The sequence below is a fragment of the Arachis ipaensis genome, chromosome B08 (genome assembly GCF_000816755.2).
Source record: "Arachis ipaensis cultivar K30076 chromosome B08, Araip1.1, whole genome shotgun sequence".
Classification (NCBI taxonomy): Eukaryota; Viridiplantae; Streptophyta; class Magnoliopsida; order Fabales; family Fabaceae; genus Arachis; species Arachis ipaensis.
The window spans coordinates 69,676,634-69,686,645 of NC_029792.2; the positions used below are offsets into that span (position 1 = coordinate 69,676,634).

The 10,012-nt window shown below is 37.8% G+C and overlaps 1 protein-coding gene across 1 annotated transcript; it reads left to right on the forward strand.

Annotated features, from left to right (window-relative positions):
- On the forward strand, positions 6,399 to 6,893 carry LOC107611120. The gene has a single exon (XM_016313081.1). The coding sequence runs from the start codon at positions 6,399 to 6,401 to the stop codon at positions 6,891 to 6,893; it is 495 nt and encodes a 164-aa protein (XP_016168567.1).

Below are 10,012 nucleotides of genomic sequence, written 5' to 3' on the forward strand. Positions count from 1 at the left end.
ATTGAGGAAGAGATGAAAATGAACTTGATCCGGAGAATTGCAACATCTCCTAAGCCCAATGAACTCCCCATCTCTGATCTTACCCATTCTCTTTAATTTCTGCCATTTACTTTTATGAGCAAATCCCCCATTTCCATTTACAATTCTGCAATTTATTTTCAGTCATTTACTTCCAGTCCTTTAATTCTAGCATTTACTTTTCTGTTATTTACATTCCCGCCATTTTATTTTCTGCAACTCTCAACCCAAATCATGGATTCGCTCAACTAGAACATTCTTCTAATTAAAGTTGCTTGATCAATCAATCCCTGTGGGATTCGACCTCACTCTATTGTGAGTTTTTACTTGACGACAACTTCGGTACACTTGCCGAAGGGAGATTTGTTGAGAGACAAGTTTTCCATGCATCAGTGGGTGGTGTTAATTTTTCAATTACCTCTACCTTAGCTTGATCCACCTCTATTCCCGTGTTCGAAATTTTATGCCCAAGGACAATTCCTTCAGTCACCATAAAGTGACATTTTTCCCAATTTAGAACCAGGTTAGTCTCTTGGCATCTTTTCAGAACAAGTGCTAGATGGTTAAGACAGGAGCTAAATGAGTCTCCAAATACTAAGAAGTCATCCATGAAGACTTCCAGAAATTTCTCTACCATATCAGAGAAGATAGAGAGCATGCATCTCTGAAAGGTTGCAGGTGCATTGCACAGACCGAAAGGCATCCTTCTGTAGGCAAACACTCCAGAAGGACATGTGAATGCTATTTTCTCTTGGTCCTAAGGATCTACTGCAATTTGGTTATAACATGAATAGCCATCCAAAAAGCAGTAGTATTCATGACCTGCTAGTCCTTCTAGCATCTGGTCTATGAATGGTAAAAGAAAGTATCATAAAGCTTCCAGGATCCTTAAGCTTTTCTGGTAAGCTTGTTAGGATGACTGCACTGCATTCTTCAGTGAGAAAAACTTTTTCTGTTTCTCTCCAATCCTTCTTATGACTTAAGATCTCTTTCATGAACTTAGCATAAGAGGGTATTTGCTCAAGTGCCTCTACAAACGGAATATTTATTTCAAGAGTCCTGAGATAGTCTGCAAAGTGGGCAAATTGTTTATCCTGTTCCGCTTGGCAGAGTTTCTAAGGATAAGGCATTTTGGCTTTATATTCTTCAACCTTAGTTGTTGCAGGTTTATTTCCTACAGAGGCAGGTTGAGAAGCCTTCGTGAGGGAGTTATTATCAGCACTTGCAGGTGTCTGATCCCTCACTGGCATTTGAACACCAGAACTGAACATGGATTGGGCGTTTAACGCCAATTTTTCACCCTTTTCTGGCGTTTGAACACCAGAATTATTCCTCTCTGGGCTCTTGCTGTCCTCAGAGGGATTTTGGACAGTGGTTTGGTCATCCTCTGTCAGTTGTTCCTTTCTTGGCTTTCTGCTACTTTGAGCTGATTTATTCAATGTCTTCTCGCTCCTTAATTGGACGACTTGGCATTCTTCTGTTAAATGTTTAGATAGCTACTGTCTTGTCTGATTCAATTGTGCTTCCATATTCTTGTTAGAATTTTTAGTGTCCTGGAGCATCTCTTTAAATTCTGCTAATTGTTTTGTCACAAAGAGTAATTGCTGATTAAGTTCAACAATCTGTTCTTGAGGATTAGGATCAGTAGTTACTGTCCTAGCCTTTTCTTTTATGGAGGACTCACTGCTTGAGTACAAATATTGATTTCTAGCAGCCGTATCTATGAGTTCTTGAGCCTCTTCAATCGTCTTTCTCATGTGTATAGATCCACCAGCTGAGTAGTCTAGAGACATTTGAGCTCTTTCTGTAAGCCCATAGTAGAAGATGTCTAACTGTACCCACTCTGAAAACATTTCAGAGGGACATTTCCTTAGCATCCCTCTGTACCTCTCCCAGGCATTATAAAGGGATTCATGATCCTCTTGTTTAAAGCCTTGGATGTCCAGCCTTAGCTGTGTCATCCTTTTTGGAGGATAGAATTGATTCAGGAATTTGTCAGTTAACTGTCTCCATGTTTTTATGCTTGTTGTAAGTTGGTTATTTAACCACCTCTTAGCTTGATCTTTTAAAGCAAGTGGAAACACTAATAATCTGTAGACATCCTGATCCACTTCTTTATCACGTACTATGTCAGCAATTTGTAAGAACTGTGCCAGAAACTCAGTAAATTCTTCCTGTGGAAGACCGGAATACTGGCAATTTTGCTGCACCATGATAATGAGCTGAGGATTTAGCTCAAAACTGCTTGCTTTGATGGGAGGTATACAGATGCTACTCCCATATGCAGCTGTAATAGGGTTAGCATATGACCCCAGAGTCCTTCTGGACTGTTCATTTTCACTTATGTCCATGATGGAGAAAAGGAAATTGATATGAATTACAAATAAATTATATTTTTAAATTTTTTTATTTTGATTTAATTAAAAGTAACCGAATAAAATAAAATAAAATAAATGGAAGATAAAATAAAAGTTTCGAAAATTAGAAGAAAATGAAATAAAAGCAAATTGAAAACTAAATTAATTAATTAATAAAAAAGATTTTGGAAAAAGAATGCTTAGTTAATTTCAAAATATGAAGGAGAAAAGTAGTTAGGTGATTTTTTTTTAAAAAGATTTTGAAATTAGCGATCAAAAAGATATGATTGAAAATTATTTTGAAAAAGATATGATTGAGAAGATATGATTGCAATTTAAAAAAAATCCAAACTTAAAATATGAAACTAACTCAAATAAAAGACTCAAATTTAGTGACTGTAAACCAACAAAAATAAATTATTCCTAATCTAAGCAACAAGATAAATCGTTAGTTATCCAAACTTGAACAATCCCCAGCATCGGCGCCAAAAACTTGGTGCAAGAAATCGTGATTCACATTTTTCACAACTCCGCACAACTAACCAGCAAGTGCACTGGGTTGTCCAAGTAATACCTTACGTGAGTAAGGGTCGATCCCACGGAGATTGTTAGCTTGAAGCAATCTATGGTTATCTTGTAAGTCTTAGTCAGGAGATTAATAATAAAAATTACTTTTGTTTATGAAAACTAAATAACATGAAATAAAGGTTACTTGTTATGCAGTAATGGAGAACAGATTGAGGTTTTGGAGATGCTCTGTCTTCTGAATCTCCGCTTTCCTACTGTCTTCTTCTTCACGCACGCAAGGCTCCTTCCATGGCAAGCTGTATGTTGGTGGATCACCGTTGTCAATGGCTACCATCTGTCCTTTCAGTGAAAATGGTCCAAATGCGCTGTCACCGCATGGCTAATCATCTGTTGGTTCTCACTCATGTTGGAATAGAATCCATTGATTCTTTTGTGTCTGTCACTATGCCCAACACTCGCGAGTTTGAAGCTCGTCACAGTCATCCCTTCCCAGATCCTACTCGGAATACCACAGACAAGGTTTAGATTTTTCAGATTTCAGGAATGGCCGCCAATAATTCTAGCCTATACCACGAAGACTCTGATCATGAACCAGGAGGCTAAGAGATACACACTCAAGCTAGTACAGATAGAACGGAGGTGGTTGTCAGGCACGCGTTCATAGGTGAGAATGATGATGAGTGTCACGGATCATCACATTCATCAGGGTGAAGTGCAAGTGAATATCTTAGAATAGAGACGAGCGTGATTGAATGAAAAACAGTAGTAGTTGCATTAATTCATCGAAACACAGCAGAGCTCCTCACCCCCAATCAAGGAGTTTAGAGACTCATGCTGTAGAGATACAATGTAAAATGTGAAAATGTCATGAGGTACAAAATAAATCTCTAAAAGTTATTTAAATACTAAACTAGTAATCTAGGTTTACAAAAAATGAGTAAACTACGATAGATAGTGCAGAAATCCACTTCTGGGGCCTACTTGGTGTGTGCTGGGGATGAGACTTGAGCTTTACACGTGCCTAGGCTATTTCTGGAGTTAAACGCCAGGTTGTAACCTGTTTTGGGCATTTAACTCCAACTTGTAACCTGTTTCTGGCGTTTAACGCCAGAATGGAACATGGAACTGGCGTTAAACGCCAGTTTACATCGTTTATCTTTGAGCAAAGTATGGACTATTATATATTTCTGGAAATCCCTGGATGTCTACTTTCCAACGCAATTGAGAGCGTGCCAATTGGTCTTCTGTAGCTCCAGAAAATCCATTTCGAGTGCAGGGAGGTCAGAATCCAACAGCATCTGCAGTCCTTTTTCAGCCTCTGAATCAGATTTTTGCTCAGGTCCCTCAATTTCAGCCAGAAAATAACTAAAATCACAGAAAAATACACAAACTCATAGTAAAGTCCAGAAATGTAAATTTTGAATAAAACTAATAAAAATATACTAAAAAGTAATTAAAACATGCTGAAAACTACTTAAAAATAATGCCAAAAAGCGTATAAATTATCTGTTAATCAAGTATTACTTGGTATTCAAGGTTTTTAGACCTTACATTACTTTGGTGGAGGAGACACTTGCATGAAGAGTGAACTCACTAACCCAAGTCCCCAAGGATCCTTGACTGAAGTAAAGTAGAGTTCACAGCTCAAACCTCCTTTGGTGGGGACCAATACAATTCTCCCTGACATCAAACCTAAGTTTGGTGTTGGGTGTGCATTATTCCCCAAGGAGGATGGTCTCAAGAAGAAGGTGCCCGAGGGATGGAGAAATAAGAAGATCCCCACTGAAGATTTCTCACCAGGAATAAAGGTGGTATTTACTAAAAGTCTAATCTTGCCTCATACAGTGAACAAAATTAGGTTAGAATTTATTATTTTATTTTAGTTTCAAATCAAATTATGTTAGATATAAAAGGAAAAAGATTCAGCCTTCAGGGGGATCTTCTCTCTTACGCACTTTCACATTTTCGAAACCCTAGTTTTCTCTCTGAGTCATGAACCACTAACTCTCCTTGGATAAGGTTAGGATCTCTATTTATTTCAATGGATTAAGACTATTATAATTGTATTTTAATTAACGTATTGATTCTATTTCAAGGATTACTTTCGTTATTCATCTTATGAATCTGGGTAGATTGGAAGAATAATCCTTATTCTAATGCATTATTGTGATTCTTGGAAGAGTTTTCTCACTTGAACACTAGCTTGAAAGTAAATTCCTCCTAAATTGCTAATTACTTGGACTTAACAGGATACGTGACATATAATTCTCTTATATTTTGGTAATTAGGGTTTAAGTGGCTAATAAACTAGATTTGAACCTAACCCTCTAATCTATATTAAGTGACCAAGACAGTGGCAGTTGATTAGGTTAGAGGAGACTAAATCACTAAGGAATTAGGGTTAGTCAATTATAGTTTGCCAAGAAATGAATCTTGCATGATTAAAATAGTTGGTAAGAAAACTTAGTCCGGAACAATAAATAACTCCAAAATCTTAGCTGTTTTTCCACATATATATCACAACAACTCTATTGTTTGGTTTCTTACTCTCTGAAGTACTGTTTAATGCGATTTGCAACCTCAAAACATCACTTTCTACTTGCCTGACTAAGTGAGTCATTTGACTATTGTTGCTCAATCTATCAATCCTCGTGAGATCAACCCTCACTCACCTGAGGTATTACTTGATATGACCCAATGCACTTGCTGGTAAATTTGTGGGCTTTAAACTCCGCACCAGGCCACACGACTGCCTTGTTGTACTCTTCAAATCCATCATAAGAAAGTGGTAAGAAATTTGAGATTTCTCATCCATCCCTTACTCCCCTTCAATTTCATGTATTTGGCTTTAGGTGTTGAGAAATTGTGTAATTTTGATGGTTTAAAAGTACTCTAGTATAATGTTTAGTTGAGTTTCATCCAGTTGCTTAGTGAGTAAGGTAAGGAACTACTAAACTCTTATGAATTACTAATTTAGTGACACCTAGTATTGATTTTTGGTGAATTATATGAAATTAGATTGAATTTCTTATTGATTTGAAGTCAAATTAGTGAATTAGGACAAAATTCTGGTGGTTGAAGTTTGTTGAGTTGATTTGGAGACTTGGAACCTTGTGGACAAGATATTTTGTGGTGTTTTGTGAATTAGGGAGAAATTGGCCAAGGTATGATTTTGGTTTCTTATAGATTATAATGTTACATGAAAACTTAGGCTAGTTGCCATATGATAGGCTTGAATATTTTGAATGGTTGGATTTGATGGAATTAATGTGTGTGTATGTGTGTGTGATGCTGAATTAATAATGAAAAGATAATAATTTAGATGATTAAGTGATTGATAAGTAGAGGACTAGCGTTTGGTGATATATGAGAATACTTGGTATTGATATGGTTGTAATTAGGTTAGTTTTGGATTGAGAATTTGTAAAACTAAAGGATTTGAGCTTTTGGTAAACACTGAATAACCCTGTGAACTTCATAGCTACACTAGAAAATATGGCAGCTGCTATGCAGGCCACAACTGAGGTTTTAGGCCAGCAAGCTAATAATGGTAATGGCGGTTATGGTGGTAATGGGCCGATGGCATTAGCAACATTTCTAAAGGTGAATTCACTTATTTTCCGAGAAACCACAAATCCTACAGAAGCAGACAATTGGTTTCAGGTGATGAAAAGGGCTTTACAGGCTCAACACGTGTCGGAGGACCAGTATGTTGAATTTGCCACTTGTCAGCTGATAGGTGAAGCACGGTATTGGTGGCAGGAAGTTCACCGCTTGCTGCAGCTGGGCAATGCAGTGATATCTTGGGAGATCTTCCAATCCAAGTTCTATAAAAAATATTTTTCCAATTTAGTTAGAGTGGCGAAAGAGCTTGAGTTACTGCAGTTAAAGCAAGGTTCTATGACTGTAGCAAAATATACTAGCATGTTTGAGGAGTTTTGTCAGTTTTTTAAAGTTTGTCGGGATGCTGCAGAGGACTATGAAGAGTGAAAATGTATAAAGTATGAAGGTAGACTACGGAGCGATATTCTGAGTATTGTGGGGCCATTGGAGGTTAGATTTTTCTCTGAATTGGTGAATAAGAGTAGGGTTGTTGAGGATTGTGTGAGGAAAGCTACTTTAGAAAAGGGTGATCACCGAGTATTCTTCAAGAGGGATTAACGAAGGAATTTTGTGCCGAGAGGCCGGAATTTCAAGAGAAATGGCTACGGTCGACAACCATACCAGGGTCAGAACAACTTTCGGAGGTTCAATAATAACAACAACCAAGGCAGGGAAAAGGGGAAGCAAGCTCACGTTCCTCCTAACGACTTGACTTGCACGAGATGCGGGGGTTACCATCCAAACACTCCGTGTAGAGCTGGTTCGGGATTGTACTACTACTATGGTGGAGCCAGATATATGTCATGGACTTGTCCAGAGAAAAAGAACTAGGAGGCTGGGAGAGCTCAGCAGTGAGTTCGAGTTTTTATTATGACAGCGGATGGTGCTGCTAGGTCTGACACATTGATCAGAGGTAAATGTGAAATGGGTAACAAAATCTTGACTGATTTGTTTGATACTAGGGCATCATAGTAATTCATATTATTTGAGAAAACTGGTGAACTAGGATTGAAAATTTATGTATTAGCTTATGACTTACAAGTGCATACTCTTTCCTCTGAGGTTGTAGTAACTAGGCTAGGTTGTCACCAAGTGTCCTTTCGCATTGAAAATGGAACCTTCATCCATGACTTGATATGTTTGCTAATGACTGGACTTGATTTGATTATGGGTTTGGATTGGTTGTTAAAGCATCATGTATTATTAGACTGTTCGAACGATCAGTGCAGTTTATGTCTAAGGGTTCAGAAGGACCGCTGGTAGCAGAAGGTTATTACTTGAATTCTATTGTGGAAAACTGTAGAGGGAGTGCGTGTCAGGGTTTTGTGTTGTTGGTTGCAAGCTAGTCAGGAGAAGAACAGAACTTGGGTCAGATTATGGTAGTGAATGAATTTCTTAAGGTATTCCTTAAAGAAATACCTGAATTCCCTCGTTCTCGAGAAATCTAGTTTGCGATAGAACTGGTACTTGGAGCAGGACCAATTTTGATTATGTCATACTAAATGTCACCATTAGAACTGGCATAACTTAAGGCTCAGCTGGAAGAGTTAATGAATAAGAATTTAATTTAGCCATGCGTTTTTCTGTGGGGAGCACCGGTCTTACTGGTGAAAAAGAAGGATGGGAGCATGCGATTGTGCATGGACTATAGTCAACTAAACAAGGTGATAGTAAAGAACAAATATTCATTGTCGAGGATTGACAACTTGATGAATCAGTTACAAGGAGTTGGAGTTTTCTCAAAGATTGACTTGAAGTCTGGTTATCACAAGATAAGGGTGAAAGATGAAGACACCCCTAAGACTGCTTTCAGAACTCGTTATGGTCATTACGAGTACACTGTAATGTCGTTTAGGTTGACAAATGCCCCTACTGTATTCATGGATTACATGAATAGAATATTCCATTCTTTCTTAGATAAGTTTGTGGTAATATTCATCGATGATATTCTGATTTATTCTAAGACTAACGAGGAGCACGCAGAACACTTGATGGTTGTGTTGCAGGTTCTGAAAGAGGAAAGTTGTATGTGAAACTTTCAAAATGTGAATTCTGGAAGGAAGAGGTGAAGTTTCTGGGTCACGTAATAAGTAAGAACGATATTGCGGTGGATCCTTCTAAGGTTGAGGCAATGATGGATTGAGGACGGCCTACGTCAGTGACGGAGATTAGGAGCTTTTTAGGTTTAGCTGGATATTATCGAAGGTTATCAAGGGTTTTTCACAAATTGCGTTGCCTATGACAAAGTTAACTCGGAAGGACTCGCCATTTGCATGGACATCAGAATGCGAGGAGAATTTCCAAACCTTGAAGCAGATATTAACAACAGCGCATGTACTTGTGTTGCCTGAACCCAATGAGCCATTCGAGGTTTATTGCGATGCTTCCTTAAAGGGTCTAGGGTGTATGCTGATGAAACACCGGAATGTTGTGGCTTATGCTTCACGACAATTAAGACCGCATGAAGTAAACTATCTAACTCACGACCTAGAACTTGTTGTGGTTGTATTTGCGTTGAAGGTCTGGAGACACTATCTGTATGGGATTAAATTTTGAATCCTCTCAAATTATAAGAGCTTGAAGTACCTCTTCGATAAGAAAGAGCTTAACATATGTCAGAGGAGTTGGATAGAATTGCTGAAGGATTATGATTTTGAGCTGAGTTATCATTCGGGAAAAGCTAATGTGGTGGCGGATGTCCTGAGCCAAAAGTCCCTAAACGTTGCCTGGATGATGATTAAGGAAGAGAAGTTAATGAAAGATTTTGAGAATCTTAACTCGGACGTTAGAGAGGAAGCCAGAAATATGTGCTTACACCAATTGCATATCTCTAGTGATTTTAAGACTGAGATTTAGAAAGCTCAGCAGAATGATCAGGAGCTACAGGAAATCGTTCCAGAAATAGAACAGAGGAAGCAAGGAGAGGTTACTCGAGATAGGGAAGGAGTTTAGAGGTACAAAGAAAGGATTTGTGTGCCGAATGTGGGAGACTTAAAGCGAGATGTGTTGTCAAAGGCTCACAGGAGTGGATTCTCGATTCATCCTACCAAGATGTATCATGACCTGTAGGCGATGTTCTAGTGGTTAGGAATGAAAAATAACGTAGTGGTTCATGTATCTAAATGTTTGACTTTTCATACATTTTACTTCTACTAATGTATGTCAATCCAAAAAGAGCTTGGGATAACCTCCTTTGGATCTAAAAGGATGATTAATCTCCAACAATGATTCTTCTAAGCTTTTCCATTATTTCTTGATCAACTCTTCCTTCAATCTCTCCCAAATTTGTTAGAGTTTTGTTTCTTTTTAATTCTTCTTATTATTTTCCGTTGTTTATTCCCTTTTCATTCATCAACACATTCTTATATATTCCTCTCCCATTATTTGGCATGTATACCTCTGTGTTTTTCTTTTTACTATTTTTTTTCTGTGATTCAACTAGTTGTCCAATCTTGAATTATGAACTTGTGGATTCTATTTTTTTTTATTCAACCATTTCCTTCCTT